The 22,990-nt window shown below is 41.3% G+C and overlaps 4 protein-coding genes across 6 annotated transcripts; 2 read left to right on the top strand and 2 right to left on the bottom strand.

Moving 5' to 3' along the window:
* The first annotated feature begins 62 nt into the window (after positions 1-62).
* On the top strand, positions 63-8,126 carry LOC134802840 (chorion class CB protein M5H4-like). Of its 2 annotated transcripts, none has more exons than XM_063775572.1 (2): positions 63-149; positions 477-814. In XM_063775572.1, exons 1-2 carry the CDS (start codon positions 102-104, stop codon positions 774-776), a joined length of 348 nt encoding a protein of 115 aa, XP_063631642.1. In that variant the 5' UTR covers positions 63-101; the 3' UTR covers positions 777-814. The 2 variants fall into 2 exon arrangements, with proteins under 2 accessions (XP_063631642.1, XP_063631643.1); XM_063775573.1 differs by lacking the exon at positions 477-814 and adding an exon at positions 7,761-8,126 and having other exon boundaries at positions 81-149.
* Positions 5,541-7,128, bottom strand: LOC134802845 (chorion class CA protein ERA.1-like). The gene is made up of 2 exons (XM_063775580.1): positions 7,000-7,128; positions 5,541-5,819 (listed from the first exon to the last, which is right to left on the bottom strand). Exons 1-2 carry the CDS (start codon positions 7,048-7,050, stop codon positions 5,571-5,573), a joined length of 300 nt encoding a protein of 99 aa, XP_063631650.1. The 5' UTR covers positions 7,051-7,128; the 3' UTR covers positions 5,541-5,570.
* Positions 7,374-21,013, top strand: LOC134802837 (chorion class CB protein M5H4-like). 2 transcript variants are annotated; one of them, XM_063775568.1, is made up of 2 exons: positions 7,374-7,422; positions 20,700-21,013. In XM_063775568.1, the coding sequence occupies exons 1-2, from the start codon at positions 7,375-7,377 to the stop codon at positions 21,000-21,002; spliced, it is 351 nt and encodes a 116-aa protein (XP_063631638.1). In that variant the 5' UTR covers position 7,374; the 3' UTR covers positions 21,003-21,013. The 2 variants fall into 2 exon arrangements, with proteins under 2 accessions (XP_063631638.1, XP_063631637.1); XM_063775567.1 differs by lacking the exon at positions 7,374-7,422 and adding an exon at positions 20,167-20,234.
* Positions 18,854-19,906, bottom strand: LOC134802833 (chorion class CA protein ERA.1-like). The gene is made up of 2 exons (XM_063775564.1): positions 19,805-19,906; positions 18,854-19,125 (listed from the first exon to the last, which is right to left on the bottom strand). Exons 1-2 carry the CDS (start codon positions 19,853-19,855, stop codon positions 18,877-18,879), a joined length of 300 nt encoding a protein of 99 aa, XP_063631634.1. The 5' UTR covers positions 19,856-19,906; the 3' UTR covers positions 18,854-18,876.
* Positions 21,014-22,990: the final 1,977 nt, after the last annotated feature.

The raw sequence follows: 22,990 nt of genomic DNA, 5'->3' as shown, positions 1-22,990 counted from the left end.
TTTCTTAGTGAAGCAAGAAGGATAACATTTTAGTATAAAATAGGGAGGCTTTAACCTAATTATTCATTCTTAGTTTGTGAACAGACTTAGGACTAGCAAAAATGGTCTTCAAAGTTACCGTCATCTGCGCTTTTGCCTTCTTGATACAGGTATGTATACGTTTCGACTCTCTCGAGGATTCTAACGAAAGAAGCTTTCTTTGTAGAGGTATAACTTCTAGCCGTTTGAGATTATAAAAATATGATGGCAAAAATTTGTTTACGTAATTAAGATCTGACGTACTTGGTTAAGACGAAATAATCAAAATGCTTTTCTGAATAGCCAGGTCAATTAAGCTTTTGTCAAGGTCACCCAGGAAAGTAAGTGTAAAGAAGTAAAAAAAACTAGTTTTCCCAAAAGTCTAATTAGCTTACATTATGATCAGAATAAGGTGTATAATTCTAAATGTTGTACATAATTGCTCATGTTGGTTTTAGAGTATCGCCGGACAGAACTGCGGCTGCAGCTGCCAATCGATCAGCATTCCCAGCAGCGGCGGTGCCCTGAACATTCAGTCTATCGGCCCCATTACTCCGTCCGGCATCGCCGTGGCCACGGAGCTGGGCCTGTCCGGCAACCTGGACCTCTCCGGCGCGCTGCCGTACCTGAGCGCGGTGGCGTTCGAGGGCCAGTTCGATACCAGCGGCTCGGCGCCGGTGTGCTACGGCTGCGGGGACAGCGTCGCCATCACCCAGCAGATCGGCGGCTCCAGCGGATGCGGATGTGGCAGACGCTAAGTCCGATTACATATTGTCGTACTTACAGTATTAAACATGAACATATTAAATGCATTTCTCATTGCTTACCTATAAATCGTATTCTTATAACACTTTAAAATCTCGCGTTTTGTATACATGTTTTTTGCACACACAGCCGAAACGTCGGAATTTAAGGTAAAAACAATGAAATTTTATCGCGTAGACCCGTTTGTGTAATTAAATAATTGTATTTTTAATCCACACATTCGCATGTAAATTTAGATGTTAGGATTTTGTATCCTCGAGATAATTTTACAAAAATGTAATGAATGATTTCCTAGCCTAGTCGGTAATGAACTAAGTAATGACCCTGCCTTTGAAGCCGGAGCTCTCGTTCGAATCTCAGTTAGAACATTTATTTAAACATCAAGTGTTTAGGTATCACGGATATTCGTTCCTTAATATACTATATGTATTCTTATATAAGTTTGCTAATTATATTAATTACGGGTGGCCAGACAATTATTTTGTGCATTTTGCGAACTTAGTCACGCAACACTGGGTAGAATAAATATTATGATTAGTAATTTATTCCGTTTATACATTATATAGGTAATGGATGCACACGATTAGGGTTCCGTGGCCGGAATGGCAAAAACGCCGCCTTTTTATTCGTCATATTTGAGTGTCCGTTTCTTAGCATTCGATTTTTTTAATACTACTTCGGTGGCAAACAAGCATACGGCCCGCCTGATAAATTAGAAAAAGGTAACAACAGGCGGTCTTATCGGATTTACCTTAGTTTAGAAATTACCAGTTGAGCATATTTGAGTTTTCTCCGAAAAAAATCTTTGTAAGTAAGTGTGCATAAGTTGTTTTTTTGTAAGTTACTATATTGCATTGGTGTTATTTTTTACCTACTGTATGAATATACGGAATCCTCTATCATGAGAGATCCAACACGCATTACCCAGTTTCAGTTTTTATTAGCATGCACTACTGGTTCGCATTTAGGTATATTACTAATGTAGAGATTATAATGTTCAACAATGATGACTATTACTTGAAAGGCTTTTGCGTTTTAGTGGTCACCGCAAAAATTTCAATATATAAACATCATCATGACATATCGGACGACACGTTACAGCTTCACTCTGCTTCTTGCGGCGTGTTTTGCGGCGGCCATTTTGGCTGCTAAGAAACGAGTAAGAGTTAAGGCCAGGCCACACCGGCTGCGTGTGTGTAGACGTGCACGTGAACGTGCGAAAATATTGGACGCACACGTCACGCAAGCGGTGTGTCGTCTCACATAAGGAACTGTATATTACAACGCGCACGTACACGTCTCGGTGTGCACAGGGCACTCGGTGCACTCGGTGTTTAACCCTTCTTTGCATGATTTTTCTTTTTGCCCGAAATGAATACATGTGTCACGTAATTGTTTGCTGATTCTGGGAAAAATAGAAAAAAAAAATTACATCGATTTTTACTGCAAAATCAGTGCTAGAAGTTGCATAGGCTAAATCATATTTATGTAAATATATAATATTCAGTAAGATATACATATATGAAAAATCTTAGTACCATCAGAAAGGTACCTACGCTATTTGTGATATACCTATGATAAAGTTCTTAAATATAAAACAATTACAAACCCCGAAAAAGACGCCCAAAATCACATGCTAAAAATCATCAACTTCTGGGTTTTTCCAACTTTTCCGACATTTCGTCTCAAAGCAAATGTAATTTTTATTAATTAAAATACAGCGTAAATTTAAATATGAAATCGGTAAATGGATTAGTGTTGAAAGTTGACAGTCTTATAAATAAATATCAATCACCTCCAAAAGTACCTTCAATTCATAGTACAATGTTATGATGGAAATTTCCACCACCATGCAAAGAAGGGTTAAGAGGGCTTACTGTGATAAGCGAAATTTCTTTATCTGAATCACTATGGATCTTGCATATTAGCGACGTAGAGGCAAACGAAGACGAACGAAATACCTTAGAGTTGTGAAACAGGCCGCGAAAACTTGGCTTTTTCACATGTTTTTGTGCGAAACTTGTGAGCGTATAGCAAGTGACCATTCTATCGCACAAGACACGATAGTTTTTCAGTTTTGTTTTTCAGGTTTACTCTATGGATTTTGAACATATCGAATTAACTTATTTCAACCCAAAGTATATAGCGGACATGAAAGTGAGCGCGCGACGATATAACCGCCGAGACCCGACACACTATCTCAGTGCGCACTTTGAGGTCTTAGAGCCTCTAGGAAAAAACGTCACAGTAAGTACCTTTCGCAACTTTTTCTCCTATCAGATATGATAAATGTATGGTTTTAACGAAATATTATCATAAAGGACCATAAGAGCTACCGATTTCTCACATGTATCAAGTATGGCCAGAAAAAAATATTGATTGGGAGAAAAATCATCGAAAATTGCCCATTGGTAACCAATTCAGAACAGTAGGTAACTGAATGCTGTTTAAGGCTGTGTAAAACGGATCGAAAACCTTCCGTGACCAAACATAAAACTAAATTAAATGAATCTTATTATTGTCTTTGTTTACCGCGATAGTTACTCTTGAAATAAAACCATTGCAACGGATTATATCGCGTATAATATTATTGTATTCATACTACATCACGACGTTTCGAACCCTTTACTTTCCTCAGTCACTCGTGGTCCATGGTATAATAATATACTCCGCCTGGTACTCTATTCCGAGATTCGCGTATGACCTAACTGACACGGGCCTACGTCATCATGCTGTTTACAGGTTCTCAAACTTTAAAATGTGGGAGAATTTTAACCAACGGTGAAAATTATTTTAACGGCATTAATTTTAAGTTATTCATGTAGAAACATAGTAAAATAAAACAAATCTAATGTATTAAATTAAACTTTATTTATCTATACAAGACAAACGTTTGAAAAACTAATTCACAGTTACACATTACATTAATTACCAAGCTTACGGCGTGAAAAGTTTGGAAAACACTGCGACTGCTGACACTGAGCGAGAAGGAAATAACAATTAACACGCGTTCGACAAGGATGACGGTCAGGGCATGAAGTTATCTAGATCCGAATTGTCAAATGTGACAGCGCTATCCTGTGTTGCCAGTAATGTAAACATAATTACCCGAACGACTGAAATTTCTGTCGTGAATCGGAAGATATTGCTAACGAATAATTAAAAATGACGTGTTATTGTAAAATTTAAGATAAAATACATATAAATGAAAATTATAAAATTATAAAGAAATATTTTAACTTATTAACCATAGGTATAATGTACCCATGTAACATGTTATGTTGCAATAAAGTGGCAATGTTAATGTGACGTAGGCCCGTGTCACTCTGGGAATAGAAGACCATGTTTTATTAGACCATGCTCGTGGTCAACGGGTGACTGAGGAAAAACTACACTGTACAAAAACTACCCACTTACAAAATAATGAACCATCATAAACTATAAATTTTAAGGCCAGTTATTAAATACCTACATGTAAAATTGGTTCATAAGGCTAGATGAACCCTGTGATGGCTCGAAGCTCACGGACTGTAGGTATTTGTATTTTACAGCTAAACTGGTACCTCTATGAGTTCCTAAGCAACGAGTATCGTCGCAGTTTTGTGGAGGGTCATTATAATCTTTGCGATTTTGTATTCACCGATGCTCTTGGCGTCTTTGTTAGAGAAAAACTTGACGTTGCTGTAAGAAAATGTCCGTTTCCAAAGGTGAGTGCTTATATTATTTATTACAAATCATTATTAGCATAAATACCCAGTGGGGAGAAAAGTAGGCACATTTTACAGCACATGTATTTACGTGATAAATTTATTAACCCTTTACCAGGCTGACAGTTCAAAAATGATAATCCAATGTCAGTCTTACTGACCGCAAATAGTACACATGTTTGAAGTGCCGTATGTGGGAAATATATATATCCCTTAGCCTGGTAATTGGTTAACTATTACCTATACTTAAGTGATAAATTTCCCTGAATTGTTTCAGGCAGTGTATCACGTGGAAAATGTATCTGTTCCGAACCTGCCTCTTTTATCCACATTCCCCTTTCCAAAGGGTCGTATTTACTCCAATATGACAATCACCCAGCGGGGTGGCGTCAAGGAAAAATTATGGAATGTACATGCAGATGCACTCATTAAGATGAAATTTCAGTAGATTATAGAGCACGTTTGTAAGTAAATATTCTTTATTGCACCCATAATTATACATTTTATATATATGCAAAACTACAAAGAAATTTTAACGGAAAAATCGGGCACAATCAATGAAAAGGGACCTTATTGTCGATGGCGCTTACGCCGCTCAGCGTCACGCGGCATTAATTTATATCGGAGCATCGTTAATAATGGCATAAGCGCCATCGACAATAAGGTCCCTTTTCATAGAAAACGCCACAAATATAACCAGGTTGCAGGCGGTTTGTGTTTCGCTCTCGGTTAACCTGTGGCGAACCTTTTCGGTTGGCTTACCTCCGCCTGCGAAAGCAGGCCGCTAAGTCAACAATACCTAGGTGTCACTTTAATTGCCTATCGAAGATATTCTTATGATTGTCAGAATAAATATTAAAACGCTTTAATTTTACGAGATCAATTATGTTTTAATCCTAAAATAGGAGTCCCACAAACCTTTACTTAGCGTTGTCATAAATTTTATTCAAATACTTGCTACTCATCATATATTATTTATTTCGTATACTTAATTTTAAGCATTTTTATCTAAACTATGCAATAAAACAAATTATTAAACATATTTTTTTATTACAAATTTCTTGAGTCAAGTTAGAAAAATCACTGACATCCGCATCCGCACTGTCCGGAGATGGAAACGGAGCCGCAGGCGGGCACGCAGCCGCCGAAGTCCACGGAGCCGAGCACGGGCACGGAGCCGGTCACGCAGGTATTACCGCACGCGTCGATGTTGCCGGACACGCCCACCTGTCCGGTGCCGGTGCCGCCGTACGAGCCGCAGCTCTGTGAGCTCAGTCCGGACGAACCGTATGAGTACTGGTTACAACCGCATGACTGGCTCAGAACCATCTGTGGAAACAACAAATAAAAATATGTAGATAGGTCAATGAATCCTACGGAAATAATCTACGTTTCGGATTTTATCCAACGAGCGAGTGAAACGAAACGAAGTTTTTACATTGAATTTGGTACACGGCTGGCTAGAGGCACGTCCCGGCATTTGGATGTTTTTAGGGTTCCGTACCTCAAAAGGAAAAAAACGGAACCCTTATAGGATCTCTCGTGCGTCTGTCTATCCTACCATTCCCCCCCACCCCCTTTATTTCCGAAACTGGGTCAAAAATTTTGAAAGAAATACACAAAATAGTTCTTTACCTATAGATGACAGGAAAACCTATTAGAAATGTGCAGTCAGGGGTGAGTCGTACTTAATTACTTAGTTTTTGATCCGGGTTTTTTAAAGACATTTCATTCACGTTCCACGTAAAAAAAACATTGTTAAAAATTGGATAATGTACGGAACCTTTGGAACGCGAGTCCGACTCGCAATTGACCGGTTTTTTAGCTGAGCTACCAGATGATATTTTGTTACGCAATAACTTTAGTGAATTTGTTCTAATTAAAATGAAATTGGGTAAACGTATTTTTGAGGGCATTATAATAATAAATATAAATTTGTGAGGGGTCTTGCTATTCTGGTCAATTTGTTTGGAAGAAAGTATGGTCGAGTTTGGTATCAAATGAAAGATTACGGCTTACCACAGATACAGTTCCCTCCAAAGACCTAGCAGTCAGTTTCTGGCTCCTCTACACGATGGGCCAGCGCCGGCCACTCCAAGGGAGGCATTTATGCGTTAGAGGGAGCAAGTGATATTGCTATCTCATTCTACGGCATGGCTGCGTCCCTTGGAGTGGCCGGCGCTGGCCCATCGTATAGAGGAGCCATCCGATCTATAATCTATTGCCAACTAAGTAAGTGTAACAAATTAAATTGATCTATCTTTTTGACGAACCGCGAGTTCTCAGTTCGGGGCGAAGTACTAGTATTTTATTTTTTATTGATTTATTTACTAGTATATTAAATTTAACAGCCACAAAAGGAAACCTTACCTAGGGATATTTAAATCGATGACAATCAGAATAAATAAATAAATAAATATGTATAGACCAAACATAATGCGAACAATGTTTGTATTAATAATTCTTAAGGTTTAAATATAAGGTAATTTAAATTAATAGATGTGTTTACCTGGAGCAGGCAGGCCTGGATGAAGATAGCGAGGACTACGAACCGAGACATTTTATAAAGAATACTAATATTCTTTAAACAAAGAACTTAGAATGATGTCCTGTATTTTGAAGCCTCATTTATACTGACTTTACATACGTAATGAAGAAATAGGGTCACCGATAACAGTAAACTGACTTGCTCTCTTACTAAACATATTTAATGATTCTCAGTGTCAAAATATCATTACTGCAATATTTGCGATAAAGTACAATTTAGTAACATATTTAATTGTTTTCTTAATGAGGCAAGAAGGAGAAAATTGTAGAATAAAATAGGGAGTCTTTAACCTAATTATTCATTCTTAGTTTGTGAACAGACTTAGGACTAGCAAAAATGGTCTTCAAGGTTGCCGTCATTTGCGCTTTTGCCTTTTTGGTACAGGTATGTACATATCAAGTTTCTTCTACGTCTAATAATCTGATATATTTCGGAATTTGCATATTTAGAGTAGAAAAAATCATACAATGGGTTTGTAAAGTAACGAAACTAACTTGATTTGTATATAATTAGGTATATATGCGTTTTAGACAGATACATTTCTATAATATAAACAATTGTTTAGGTATAATTTATTCTAGACGAATTAATCTAGATTCGCTCTTGATTAGCCAAACCTGCAAAATGCTGAATTTCATGAGCGTTCAATTTATTTGCACTATGGTAGAATGGGGAAATACATTTCAAGGTATATGGTTTTTTGACTAGCCAAATATTTTCAGAGTATTGCTGGACAGAACTGCGGGTGCAGTTGCAAATCTATCAGCATTCCCAGCAGCGGCGGCGCCCTGAATATACAGGCTATCAGCCCCATTACTCCGTCCGGCATCGCCGTGGCTACGGAGCTGGGCCTGTCCGGCGACCTGGACCTGTCCGGCGCGGTGCCGTACCTGAGCGCGGTGGCGTTCGAGGGCCAGTTCGACACCAGCGGCTCGGCGCCGGTGTGCTACGGCTGCGGGGACAGCGTCGCCATCACGCAGCAGATCGGCGGCTCCAGCGGATGCGGTTGCGGCAGACGCTAAGTCCTATTACATATTTTATAAAAATACAGTATAAACATGAAAATATTAAATGCATTTCTCATTTAATTATAAATTGTATTAAGTATATAATCAACACTTCCGCAGCCTGTAAATTTAGATGGTAGGTTTTTTGTTGCTTGAAGTAATTTTACAAGAACCTCCTAACGTAAACGATAAACGATCTCCTAGCCTAGTCGGTAATGACTGCCTTTGAAGCCGGATGTCTCGTGTTCGAATCTCGGTAAGAACATTTATTTAAACACGCAAGTGTTTATCATTAATATCATTATCACGGATAATTTGTTCCTGAGTTACGGATGTATTCTAAGTAGAGATGCCACGAATATTCGGCAACTATTCGGTATTCGGCCTATTCGGCCACTTTGCCGAATATTCGGTATTCGTCCGAATACTGAATATCTATTGCACCTACTTTAAAAAAATGACACAAAAAATAACCAAAAACTAGGTATATTTAATAATTAAAATGTATTCTTGGAAAGTAGTTAAATACGAAGACACGTTTTTGAGCATTTGTTGATTACAAAATATTTTATTTTTAACATGGATCTGATTTGATTGACTCTAACTACATTAATTAATTGTGTTCAACTTGTATTGTATTGTATTGTAGTTCGGGCGATTTTCCGCAACTCGACGTCTTGCGCCTATTTTGCGTGATAGGGGGTGGACTAGTCTTGCCAGCCCAGCTCCTCGAGGAATCCTATCAGACCTTTGATGTTGAGTAGGACCTCGGGGAGGTCACTCGGGGATCCGAGATGTTTTGCCCTGTATGGGGCCAATCCGCTGCATTCCAACACCACGTGAGAGGCTGTTTCTTCTTCCTCCATGCATCCACGGCATAGGGGACTGTCTGTGACACCTGTTATAAAAAGATGTTTGTTAAAAAGTCCATGACCTGTTATGACACTGGTTACCATACTCAGTCGAACCTTTCCTAGTTGAAGGAGCGCCCTTGTGAGCTTACCGTTCATGCTCGGCATGGCTTGCTTGGCCTGTCTGCATCCAGTTTGGTTTAGCCAGTGTTCTGTGTGTAGTTTCCCTGTACGTGCCAGCAGCATTGAGCGTACCTTACTAAACGGTATCGGGAGGATCGGTTCCGGGCCAATCGCCCCCGCACCCGATCCTTGTCTGGCGAGCTCGTCCGCGGCGTCGTTACCTCGGGATCCACTGTGTCCTTTGATCCATTGTAAGGTGATCTTATTGTTCTGACATACCTCCATTAGTCGTTCGTGGCATTCGTGTATAAGTTTGGATGTGACTATATGGCTTTTTAGGGCCATTAAGACTGCTCTACTGTCGGAGAGTATGCGGATGGAGGATCCTACTACCTTCCTTGCAGTGATGGCAGCCGCCGCGTTAATGATGCCCATGCACTCAGCCTGGAATACCGAGTTATGGGCTCCTAGCGGAGTGGTGATTGACATGTTCAGGTCTTCTGAAAAGGTTCCAGAGCCTGATCCGCTGTCTGTTTTGGACCCATCAGTGAAGATTCTCAGCTCCCGGGGATTGAGTCCTTCGTAGTTGTCGTCCTCAAATAATTGTATTTTGTACCTTTTGTCAAAGATGGCTTGTTTGTGAATTCGATCCGTGCCCGCCATGAGCACTGGAAATTCGCTGTATACTTTTTCCAGGCATGCTGTGTGAAGAGCTCCTGTGGTGTTAGACCATATATTGAGGGTTCGTAACCTTACCGCTGAGAGACTGGCCTCTTGTTGTATGTGTAGGTGCAGCGGTGAAAGGTTTAGCATGACCTCCATGGCTGCAGTCGGAGTGGACCTCGTGCAGCCAGTGGTGGCCGAGCATGCGAGCCTCTGGAGTCTTTGTAGCTTGTCTCGTACGTTGCCTAGGTTTGTTCTTGGCCACCAAACCAGAGCACCGTAACAGAGTAGGGGGCGGATTATAGTCTTATAGAGCCAAAGGGTAATTTTCGGGTTGAGTCCCCACCTCCTACCAATCATCCTTCTGCACTGCCAGAAGACTACTCCCGCCTTGTCTATGCGTTTGTTGATGTGATTGTTCCAGTTGAGTTTACTGTCGAGCGTTAGCCCTAAGTACTTAACTTCATCGGTCAGCTGTAGCTCAGTCTGGAAAAGTGTTGGTCTGGTAAAGTTGCCAAGTGCCCTTTTATTGGTGAACATTACCATTTCTGTTTTGGTGGGGTTAACTGATAGGTCAAAATCTCTACACCAGCGTTCTACGATCCGAAGAGCTGCCTGGGTGAGGTCGCATACTGTACTGGCAAATTTACCCGATATTAATATTGCCAGATCATCAGCGTAGCCTATTGTGTAGAAGTGTTCCTCGTTCAGTTTGGTTATGAGGTTGTTGACTACTAGGTTCCACAACAGAGGTGACAGAACTCCCCCTTGAGGGCATCCTCGCACCGCCGCTACGGCCTGCGGTTCACCTACATACCTTATTGTCCTTTGATTTAGCATGTTCATGATCCACTTTACTAGTCCGGGTTCAGCGCCGTGGCTTTCCAAGGCGTTCCCTATACTGGAAAAGTGAGTCTTGTCAAAAGCGCCCTCTATGTCAATGAAAGTGCCGAGGCACATTTCTTTGCCGTGGATGGCCCTCTCAATGCGGCTTACAACCATGTGTAGAGCCGACTCCGTAGATTTACCTGAGCTGTACGCGTGCTGGTTGTTGTGCATCGGTATGTTCTTTAGCGCTCGGTCCCTCAGGTCCCTGTCGCACAGTTTTTCCAAGGTCTTCAGCAGGAATGATGTGAGACTGATGGGCCTAAAGGATTTGGCAGCTGTGTAGTCGTTCTTACCTGGTTTAGGTATGAATACCACATTTACATCTCTCCATCTCCTGGGCACGTACCCCCAGGCTAGGCAGGCTGCCATGATGTCGGTCAGGGTTTCCTGGATGAGTCCTAGACCCCACTGTAGGAGAGCGGGGAAGATCCCATCCGGACCAGCCGCCTTGAAGGGATGGAAGCTGTCTATGGCCCACCTGAGTTTCTCAGCGGTGACGACTCTGTGCGCCATTTGCCAGTTGTTGTCCGTTGTACTGTATTCCTCGTCCTGCTGATCTGCATCGGCGAGACTTACGCATCCTGGAAAGTGAGTTACCAGGAGAAGGCGTTGGGTCTCTGCAGGGCTAGATGTGTATGTGCCATCGGGTTTACGCAGTGAGCCCAATTGTGATGTGGGCTTGTGCGCTAAGGTTTTCCTTACCCGGTTGGCGTGGTCAAGTGTTTCAATGCTGCTGCAGAAGTTCCTCCATGACAGGGATCTCCAGTACCGCAATCTCTTTTTGTACCTGGCCTTGGCTTCGTAGTAGTTATCCCAGTCCACCTCAGCCGTTGTGTTCATGGCCCTGTTGAAGAGTCTTCTGGTTTTCCCCCGGAGTCTCTCCAGTTCTGGGCCCCACCACTGGTGACCCTTTATGGCAGTCTTTGCCGGTGGTTTTAAGGGGCACGCCTTGTGGTAGCTGTCTACGAGGGTATCAGTTAAGATATTTACCTGCTGTTCTATCTGAGCCGGTTCCCGAAGGTCATCCCTCGGTGGAAGCCGGTCAAGGCTTTCCCCTAGGACCTTCCTAAAAGTGGCTCGGTCCGTTTTCCTGGGATTCCTCCGGGCGGTTGGTGTGTCTCTAGATGCTAGTAGATTGAAGCGAATCCATCTATGGTCTGAGCAGGAGGCCTCCTGGGAGACTTGCCATCCCATAATTAGTTCACTGACCTCCTCCGAAGCCAGAGTCAGGTCGATTATCGTCCTGCATCGTTTGTTTACAAATGTTGGTTCAGCGCCTATATTTAGAATGTTTAGATTAGTAGTCACAAGATATTCAACAAGTGTCTTACCTCTGTTGTTGCTGGTCTCCATTCCCCACAGTGGGTGGTGTGCGTTGGAGTCGGCCCCGATGATTATTGCGAGGCCTGATCTCTCGCAGTGGCTGACCAGTCGTTGTAGTTCGGCAGGCGGTGGCTCGTCCTCTCCGGGCATGTACGCCGAGGCGAGGACTAGGTCGCGACAGCCTGTTGGCAGTGGAACTTGTAGTTTAATCGCACACAGGTCTCTGGAACAGAATTCAGTGAGCGGTTGTGCAATAATATTGTTAGTAGTTAGGATACATGCCCTAGGGACGGCATGTACCGTGGAGTAGTAGAGCTTACCTTTCGTGTCGGACAGCCCGCGTATGTATCCATTGCCCGCCCATGGTTCTTGTAGGAGGGCAACGGCTGTTGGCAAACCTACCAGGCAGCGTCTGAGTTGGGCCGTAGCGGCCACGCTGTGCTGGAGGTTTGCTTGGATGACACTAGTTGGTGTCCATGTTGTCGGTGGTGGGGGCGGCATCTTGCATCTCCCCTCCCTCCTTGAACATGTCGGCCAACCCCGACACTATCCAAGCCGACAAGTCCTCACCCTCGGATGATGACCCGGCTGGTCCCTCACCAGTGCCAAGGAGCTCATCCTCCGAGAGTTCGGGTATCGTCGGCTTGGGTAGAGGCAGGGGGGCAACTTTCTCCCCGGAGACAGACTTGCTCTGCTCGGAGGTGCCCGCGGCCTGTTCGTTGGGGACCTGTACTCCCGTTACCCTTAGGGTGGAACCTTGCAGGGTGGGAGGCTGGTCCAGGTATTTGCCTCCGGGACCCCTGAACCTGAGGTAGACATTGCCCACCCCACAGTTCAGGGATCTCCCCCTCTCCATGAAGGCGGGGACGAGGTCTTCGGGGATTGTGAACTCGACAAACCACCCCTGGTCTTGCCGTAGTATTTGTATAATGGACCAAGACCCGACCTTGGCCCATTCGTTCTGGTACCTTAGTCCGTCAGCTGCCTGACGGACGTCTTCCCAGGACGAGTTATTAATGTTGGGTATTAGGAGCCCGCACTTAATTCTCCTTGCCATCTCCGACTGGCGAACCGCCTTAAGGGAGATGTCTGGCAGGGTTAGGGCCTGGACACATCGCTGAGACCAGGCGGCCGAGTATTCGTCTTCTGCGAAGACCCTCAGCTGCCCCTCAGCGAAGATGGGCTTGCCCTTGAATTTGGGTGGCCTGGCTCCTACGAGGTTTCTCCTCGCCTCCTCCACGATTGCTTGGTGCAACCCGCGGAGGATGGCGTTGGAGTGGTCAGCGGTGATCTTCCCCGACTTCGCGTCAGTAATGACGATCGTCAGGTCAGATGCCGCTGCTTGTGCGTACGACAACGGTTGGCTTGGGCTCACTAGTCGCTGCTTTTTGTTGTCTCCTTGCGGGGAGAAGGACTCATCTCGCATCCTTTTAGCAGCGGCTCGTGCGAGCTTACCAGGTCGTCGTTTGGAGGGATCTGCGGCCGAACCCGTAGGGCTGTCGCCCGACGTTCCAGCCTTAGGGGGTAGGGTGGAACCTTTTCCCTTCGGCGGAGGCCTGGCAGCAGCAACCTGCTTGTTCGGCGCCGGTTTGGGTGCCGGCTTCTGGGAAGCCTGCACACCCACACCGGTTGCAGAGTGTGTCGGTGTTGGTGTGTTGTCCAGTTGCTGCTCTCGCGCTAGACGAGCTGCACGCCTCTGGTTCTTGTTTTTCTTCTTCTTCTTAGCCACCCCACCTTGACGTTTAACAGGGGGGGGTGGGTTAGAGGAAGAAGAATTCACAGGTCTGGCAGGGTGAGGCTTCCCAGCAGGGGGTCGCTTCTTGGACCTTCGGTCCACTACCTGCCAGTCCTGGAAGGGGTTTGGGCCGGTCTGCTCCCCAGATGAACTGGGTTGCGGACGGGCCGGGGTTTCGGTCTGACGCACTGTCACTGGAACAGCTTGTCTCGCCTGTGTGGCTTCACCATTAGCGATGGACGCTGCTGGATCAGCTTGGGGTTTTTCGTTAGACCTGGTATCCTGTATATGTGTTCAACTTAAAAATATATCTTAGCAAACGTTGTGCTTAGTTGGCGAACAGTTTTCATAATAATTGTGATTCAAAATATTCGCATGTCATGCCGAATATTCGGTATTCGGTATTCGGCCAAATTCACTATTCGGGGCATCTCTAATTCTAAGTAGGTATAGGCGCCGTACGCCTGTCGCCGGCACCTTCCCCGCCACCCTTAGTCGTCACTCCCCGTCGCCCCCGTACCGCGCAGGCGAGGACTCATTTAAGCGGTCGGTCTATAATAGTAGTTCTAATTAAGTATGTAAATAGGTATATCATTGTCTAGTATCCAATATACCTATTACATAGTATTAGCTCAGAAAGATTATCCCCAAAAATGTATTTACTATATTTATTTATAACGAAGGAAAACGTATACAAGTTTGCTAATTAGGTACATATATTAAACACGGGTGGCCAGAATGTTTTGTGCGTTTTGCTAATTTAGTCACGCAACACTGGATAGAATAAATATTATGATTATATGCATTTATTCCGTTTGTCATTATAGGTAATGGATGCATATGATAGGATCAGAGTTCCGTGGCCGAAATGGTAAAAACGCCGCCTTTTTATTTGTCATACTGTCCGTTTTTTAGCAATTAATTTTTTTAATACTACGTCGGTGGCAAATAAGCATACGGCCCGCCTGATATATTAGATAAAGGTAACAGCAGGCGGTCTTAACGGATTAACCTTATTTGAAAAATTGTCAGTTGAGCAGTTTGATTACTACAAAAAAAAATTGTTAGTATAATACAAGCTTTTATTTATTAAAACCAAAAACAATTAATATCTACAGTACAGAAATATACAAACGTATAACTAGGTAAATATAAAAATTAAGGGTTTTATATACTATTAGGCCATAGGTACCCGGCTAAATGTACCTAGCACGCTGCTGGCGTTTCCTCTTTGCACGGCTAGCGAAATACGCTGGATTAAAAATGCGCCGGACCTGGGGTCGCCGCTTTTCTCTCGTAGGCGTTGACCTAACTTTCTAATGATTTTTTTAGCATCAGCATACCAAGGCCCGCTGGTTTCAATGGCTACTGGTACGAAATCGAAGGTCGGCTGCAGATTCAGCAGATTAGATGTAGTAAAATGCATAGATTTTTTTTTGTAACTACATATATTGCTTTGGTTTTTTGATTTTTTGCCTACTGTATGAACATAAATACGGAATCCTCTATCATGAGTGATCCAACATTTTTTTTGTTAGTATGCACTACTGGTTCGCATTTATATTACTAATTTAGAGATTGTAATGTTCAACAATGATGACTATTACTTGAAAGGCATCGCAAAAATTTTAAAATATAAACAACATCATGACATCGGACGACTTACGGCTTCGCTCTGCTTCTTGCGGCGTGCTTTGCCGCGGCCATTTTGGCTGCTAAGAAACGGGTAAGAGTTCAGTTCATAGGTGCGCTAAAATGTTGAACGCACACGTCACGCAAGCGGTGTGTCGTCTCTCATAAGGAACTATATATTACAACGCGCACGTGCACGTCCCGGTGTGCACAGGACTTTAAGAGGGCTTACTGCGAAAAGCGAAATTTCTTTATCTGCATCTCTATTGCACTTGCATATTAGCGACGTATGGTCAAGTAAACGGACGAATGAATACCTAAGGTAGACCGAAGCGAATCGGATCACAGGGTGAATCGGATCATGGTGAAAAATTCGTTGACATTTGAAATATTGAATTAATATGAGCGCACTAAAACAGCACTGTGCATGTCTTCTGTTAGCTTGCGAGACCAGTCACAAGCAATATTTTCAATAACAACAATTTTTTCAATAACAAAAAAACTTGGCTTTCGGGTATTTTAGATCGAAACTTTGAGCGTATAGCGGCCATATTGTCGCGCAAGACACGATGGAAAATCATCATCCTCGATCTGCGGCCTTAACACGACTGTACCGCGAGACTCGCGAGAGTATCTCACGCGCCAGCTTGAGTACCTACCCATCTTTTTAAAGGATCACTCACGCTAGAATGGTCCGGGTCCGGGCGGAGGCGTCCAACACTTCGTTTTCCTTAGAAAAATTCAAGTGATCATCGGTCACCCGTCACAGAAAACGAGGTGTCGGAAGCCTTAGCCCGGGCCGGGACCGTTCTAGCGTGAGTCATCCTTAATGATTTCAAATTTACAGGTTTACTCTGCCGATTTTGAACATATCGAATTGACTTATTGCAACCCCAAGTATATAGCGGACATGAAAGTGAGCGCGCGACGATACAACCGCCTTGACCCGACACACTACCTCAGTGGGCACTTTGAGATCTTAGAGCCTCTCGGAAAAAATGTCACAGTAAGTATCTCAACTTTTCCTATTATCAGATAGGATAAAGGTATGGTTTCATCGATATATTAGTTCTGTTTTTTATTCATAACATTATTTCCTATTTAATAAATATACAACATTAAATTAGCTTAAAAATAATAATACAAACTATCTCTAAACTAAATAAACTTAAAATAAAGAACCTATAAATAAAAAACGTCCCCCAAGGCACTGCCGATGGGCAGTGTAACCAGAAGGCTGGCCGCATTGCCACGTTGTATGGCAATGCTAATGCGTTGAGAAAAATACTGGTCCCTTGTGGCATCTATTTTAAGTACATATGTCCCATTATCTGTTTTTCAATAATGTGTCAAAAACTTTGACACAAAAGTATATTTTTAGTAACATTCTGTTTAACGTTTAGCAATAATGGATTATGACACTTGACTTATTATGCGTTATTTTGTTATGATATTTTGCAATAACAATATTTGTGTATTTAAGAAGAAGAAGAAATACATTTATTTTAACGCCACAGCATAGTACATGAAAAAAAAGAAAAGCATGCAGAGATAAAGGACATTTGGACGCTAAAATAGGATCCTCACTCAGTATAATGCCGCGGCAAACCATGGCGCTGGTTTTCTGTGGGGACCTGACTTAATCTAAAGTTGATGGCGACGCGTACGCCAACGACACACAAATAAATTGACACTGATATAAAAAAACACAAACATTATTATTTGTACAATTTAGTGGTCACCAAAAGCATTTCTGGTGTTATATGTTAGTAAAATAGTATCTTCAATAACACCAAACATGAATTAACGCCTTCATGGTTAAAACATACTAAAAATGTACAAGCTTGACTAATGACATGACAATTATCTCAAAATGCGGGTTAATACAGTTTTGCTTTATTCAGGTCCACATAATATATATATACAATTATACATTTTGCAATTCTCCTTCTGATGGACAGTATTTGTATTTTACAGGTAAACTGGTACCTCTATGAGTTTCTAAGCAACGAGTATCGCCGCAGTTTTGTAGAGGGTCATTACAATCTTTGCGATTTTATATTGAACGACGTTCTCGGCGTCTTTATTAAAGAAAAAATTGACGATGCCTTTAGAAAATGTCCGTTTCCGAAGGTGAGTTACTTATTACTTGTGTATATTTTTTTTATACCACGTCGGTGGTAAACAAGCATACGGTCCGCCTAATGCTCAGTCACCGTAGCGTATGGACGCTCCAAGGTGTTACATGTTTCCGACCCTTTAAAAACCTCTACAGACCTTTTTTAACCTCATACTTTGCTCCGAAATTTTAAAATAATTATTATGTTGTGTTGTAGTATGTATGTTTGTTTATAATGTTGATGTATGTCGATTTAAAGTATACCATTACTTATATCATGTTGTAACACTTAAATAAGGTTGTGATATTGTTTCCGTAAATAATAATTTTTTGGCAAAAATTTCATTTTTGGTACAAGTTTTTATCGCTGATTGTACTTTTCTTACGACAGACAACTAATACTCATCGAGACAATTCTAAAAACCCCTAACACAATTAGGTTGCGTTGTTTCATCACAGAGTTCCTATGGCCACCTCCTGTCTCTATCATCAGACCAGCTCGATGGTACCATAATATTGCATTGTCATCCGATTTATATATGCATGCAAAATTTCAGCTCAATCGGAAACCGGGAAGTGGATCAAATTTAACTTGCAAGATTTGATTACAGAACGACAGACAGACAGGCAACGGGACAGGTGAAACTAAATAAAAGCTTGTAAAAACTGTTAGAGCACAATTACCCCAGTGGGGAGCAAAATAGACATTTTACGCTATATGTTAAGCACTATAAGTGAAAAAAATCCCTCATTGTTTCAGGCAGTGTATCACGTGGAAAATGTTTCTATTCCGAACCTGCCACTTTTATCCACATTCCCCTTTTCAAAGGGTCGTATATACGTCAATTGGACAATTACCCAGCGGGGTGGCACCACGGAAAAATTATTCAATACATATGCAGATATGGTTATCAAGATGAAATTTCAGTAAATAATAGGGAATATTACACGAAAGTCCGCGTAGGGGGCGTCACTACCACAATCCATCACAATCTGGGGGTCTACCGCTAAACAAGAAAATCGAAATTTCGTTATCTAACCTCTCTATCATTCTTGCATATTCGAGCGATAAAGAGGCATTTAACTAAATTTCGATTTTCGCGTTTCCCAGTAGGCCATTTGTAAACAAACCGCCTTGATGCATCAGTGCCATATTTAATTGTCTGTGAAAACTTGTCAAAAAACAGTCTAAGGTAAGTTACTCTATGGTTCACTAGAGGCGCTAGTGCTGCACTCTGGCGGTAGAACATTGCAGTAATACTCCCTATTGTGTTTGCTTCTAAGTAGAGCACGTTCCTGTTTGGCTTTCGGTTAACTTTTGCTTAGCGTTGTCATAAATTTAATTCAAATACTTGTTAATCATGATTTTTGAATGCATTTTCCTCTTGATATTGGGAAATATAATTGTAAGCATTTCTGTCTGGAGGTACTATAGCAATAAAACAAATTATTAAACATAGTTTTTTTATTACAAATTTCTTGAGTCTAGTCAGAAAATCACTGACATCCGCATCCGCACTGTCCGGAGATGGACACGGAGCCGCAGGCGGGCACGCAGCCACCGAAGTCCACGGAGCCGAGCACGGGCACGGAGCCGGTCACGCAGGTGTTGCCGCACGCGTCGATGTCGCCGGACACGCCCACCTGTCCGGTGCCGGTGCCGCCGTACGAGCCGCAGCTCTGTGAGCTCAGTCCGGACGAACCGTATGAGTACTGGTTACAACCGCATGACTGGCCCAGAACCATCTGTGGAAGCAACAAATAAAATTATGTAGGTATGTCAATGAATCCTACGGAAATAGGTAATCTACGTTAAGGATTTTATCCAACGAGCGAGTGAAAAACATTGTTAAAAATTGGATAATATACGGAACCCTTGGAACGCGAGTCCGGCTCGAATTTGACCGATTTTTTTAGCTGAGCTATCAGATGATAGTTTGTTACGCAATAACTTTAGTGAATTTGTTCTAATTTAAATGAAATTGGGTAAACGTATGTTTGAGGGCAATAAACTAATAAATATAAATTTGTGAGGGGTCTTGCTATTCTGGTCAATTTGTTTGCAAGAAAGTATGGTCGAGTTTGGTATCAAATGAAAGATTACGGCTTACCACAGATACAGTTCCCTCCACAGACCTAGCAGCCTAAGTAAGTGCAACAAATTAAATTGATCTATCTTTTTGACGAACCGCGAGTTCTCAAGTTCGGGGCGAATTACTAGTATTTTATTTTTTATTGATTTATATACCTACTAGTATATTTAACAGCCACAATAAGAAACTTTACCTAGGGATATTTAAATCGATGACAATCACAATAAATAAATAAATAAATATGCATAGACCAAACATAATGCGAACAAAGTTTGTATTAATAATTCTTAAGGTTTAAATATAAGGTAATATAAATTAATAGATCTGTTTACCTGGAGCAGGCAGGCCTGGATGAAGATAGCGAGGACTACGAAGCGAGACATTTTATAAAGAATACTAATATTCTTTAAACAAAGAACTAAGAATGATGTCCCTGTAAATTGAAGGCCCATTTATACTGACATTGAATTCGAAATGAAGAAATTAGGTCAGCGATAACGCTGTACTGACTTGCTCTCTTACTAAATACTAGTATACTTAATAGTATTCAGTGTCAAAATATCGTTGCATAAATATTTGCGATAAAATATAATTTTGTTACATATTTAATTGTTTTCTTTGTGAGGCAAGAAGGATAAAATTGTAGTATAAAATAGGGAGTCTTTAACCTAAATATTCATTCTTAGTTTGTGAACAGACTTAGGACTAGCAAAAATGGTCTTCAAAGTTACCGTCATCTGCGCTTTTGCCTTTTTGATACAGGTATGTATACGTTTCGATTTAAATCTAATCCACGTTGTAAGTATTTAGTAATTTTAAATTTCTGGATTCTAACGAAAGAAGCTTTATTTGTGTTTGAGATTATAAAAATATGATGGCAAAAATTTGTTTACGTAATTAAGATCTGACGTACTTGGCTAAGACGAAATAATCAAAATGCTTTTCTGAATAGCCAGGGCAGCTTTTGTCAAGGTCACTCAGGAAAATAAGTGTAAAAAAGTAAAAAAAACTAGTTTCCCAAAAGTCTAATTCGCTTACATTACGATCAGAATGAGGTGTATAATTCTAAATGCTATACATAATTGCTCATGTTGGTTTTAGAGTATCGCCGGACAGAACTACGGCTGCAGGGTCTAAAGGGGATAATTTTTTTTTTCTGCTAAGCGTCTTGTGCTCTTTTACAAGTAAATATATATCACTACGAAGTATAATTTCTGTTGTTTTTAGAGCATTGCTGCTCAGAGGAGCTGTGGTTGCCAATGCCAATCGATCAGCATCCCCAGCAGCGGCGGCGCCCTGAACATTCAGGCCATCGGCCCCATTACTCCGTCCGGCATCGCCGTGGCCACGGAGCTGGGCCTGTCCGGCGACCTGGACCTGTCCGGTGCGCTGCCGTACCTGAGCGCGGTGGCGTTCGAGGGCCAGTTCGACACCAGCGGCTCGGCGCCGGTGTGCTACGGCTGCGGGGACTGCGTCGCCATCACGCAGCAGATCGGCGGCTCCAGCGGATGCGGATGCGGCAGACGCTAAAAAATCTAAAACCCCATTTTTACATGATATACTATTTTAAACATTGACACTGTAATAAAGTTTATATTTTTTAGAAATTATTTTGTTAATTAATATACCCAGTCGTTATTTAACATTAGCACAAATCTAATGAATACATGCTTTGCTCTGCAATACTCAAAATCCACATTACCTATGTGATTCTTTTTGTTTATGAATGTGGTTAGGTACAAATGTGTTTGAATGTGCATATAAATGTTCAGTACCTTGGCTACATAAGTTAATGAAGATGAGTATATTCTAGAATAATTGGATTAAAATTAATTATTCAGAATTGTTTTATCGATGAAAAAAATCAAGGTTTGCGAAGGGACTATTAATTTTCTAAAATTGCAAAGTTCCCATGGAACGACTCAGCATTTTTTCTGCACGTTTATTGCATTACAGTTGGTTTCCATTTCTATGACACTGGAAATAGATGCCAATGAGTGACATAGACTAGACAAAACTAGTTGTTTAACCTAATTAGACCCCGCTGAATCCGAATTGCCGATTGCTTGATCGAATTCTTGAGCGGAAGTGAGATATTTGATATTAAAGGTCCCTTTTTTTAGTTTTTCGTAAATAACTCTTAAACGGTGGCGCATAGCAAAAAAAGTTTTATTACATAAGTAATCTGCATAAAATTGCCTACAAGAAAGATTGTGTACAATTTTTCGCTAGGATCAATATTCAAAGAGATAGTAACGCGGGAAATTTAATTATAATCACTTCTAAGGTCCCTTTTTTTAATTTTTCTTAAATAACTCGTAAACGGTGGCCAATATCAAAAAATGTTGTTAAACGTTAATAATCTACACAATTTTTTTTGCTATGCGCCACCGTTTATGAGTTACTTATTTACGAAAAACTAAAAAAAGGGACCTTTAATATCAAATATCTCACTTCCGGTCAAGAATTCGATCAAGCAACCGGCAAATTCGGATTCAGCGGGGTCTAATTAGGTTAAACAAGTAGTTTTGTCTAGTCTATGTCACTCATTGGCATCTATTTCCAGTGTCATAGAAATGGAAACCAACTGTAATGCAATAAACGTGTCTAATTAAGTTAATAAACCCGATTGCCAAAAAGTAATATGATTTGCCAGTCGAAATCGATTTTATGAAAAATATGACCAGTCTAACATACATTTTATATGAAACAGTCGTTAATAGTTAGAATAATTAAGACCCTTTTTTGCAAGTAGCACGTGCGGTTTTACTTAACAATAGACAAAGGATTAGCAGTTCGGGCCAGCTACAAATCGAAAGACTATACAGTTAGTTTCGATTTCTATCACACTTGAAATAGACGACAATTAGTGACGTAAATATTAAATGTTACTTTAGGATCAAATGGAACTTATTTAATAATTGCGAGACACTCATATCGTACATAGATAATATTTAAATTACTTGGTCGTTTAAATTAAATACCAATAGGCCACAAAGGCATAGAGAAATATAGTAAGAATAGAGTGCTCACTCCATACATCAGTTTTGTTACTAAAACGACTATTATTTTCGCAGTCGACATCTAGCATCGAGTAGCGGAATTAACAGTACCGCTACTTGATACCAGAATTTTCGTGTGTCGCGACTGACGAAAATTGTATTGAACAACAATTTACAACTAATATTAAAAGCAGAAAGCGTTGGAAATAGAGTTCCGGTTAATCCGGTTAAAATATAAGCTGAAAATTGTTGAGCAATAGACTTTTCAGTCGGTGCTAGATGTCGTCTACGAAAATAATAGTCTTTTTGGTACTAACACTGAAGTCCCTACGGAGTGAGCACTTTATGTATTTTTTCTCTATGACTATAAGGTGCATGCATATATGTCATATTCACTACATATTTTAATGTCATAAAGGTCACAATGTTTAAATTATTATTGGCAAAATATAGGAGTACCTACTATCCGCTTTAATTGTACATCCGTACACGCTATTTATGGATTTCATGGTACAT

This window comes from Cydia splendana, chromosome 25 (assembly GCF_910591565.1).
Source record: "Cydia splendana chromosome 25, ilCydSple1.2, whole genome shotgun sequence".
Classification (NCBI taxonomy): Eukaryota; Metazoa; Arthropoda; class Insecta; order Lepidoptera; family Tortricidae; genus Cydia; species Cydia splendana.
This window is presented reverse-complemented; position numbering and strand designations above follow the sequence as displayed.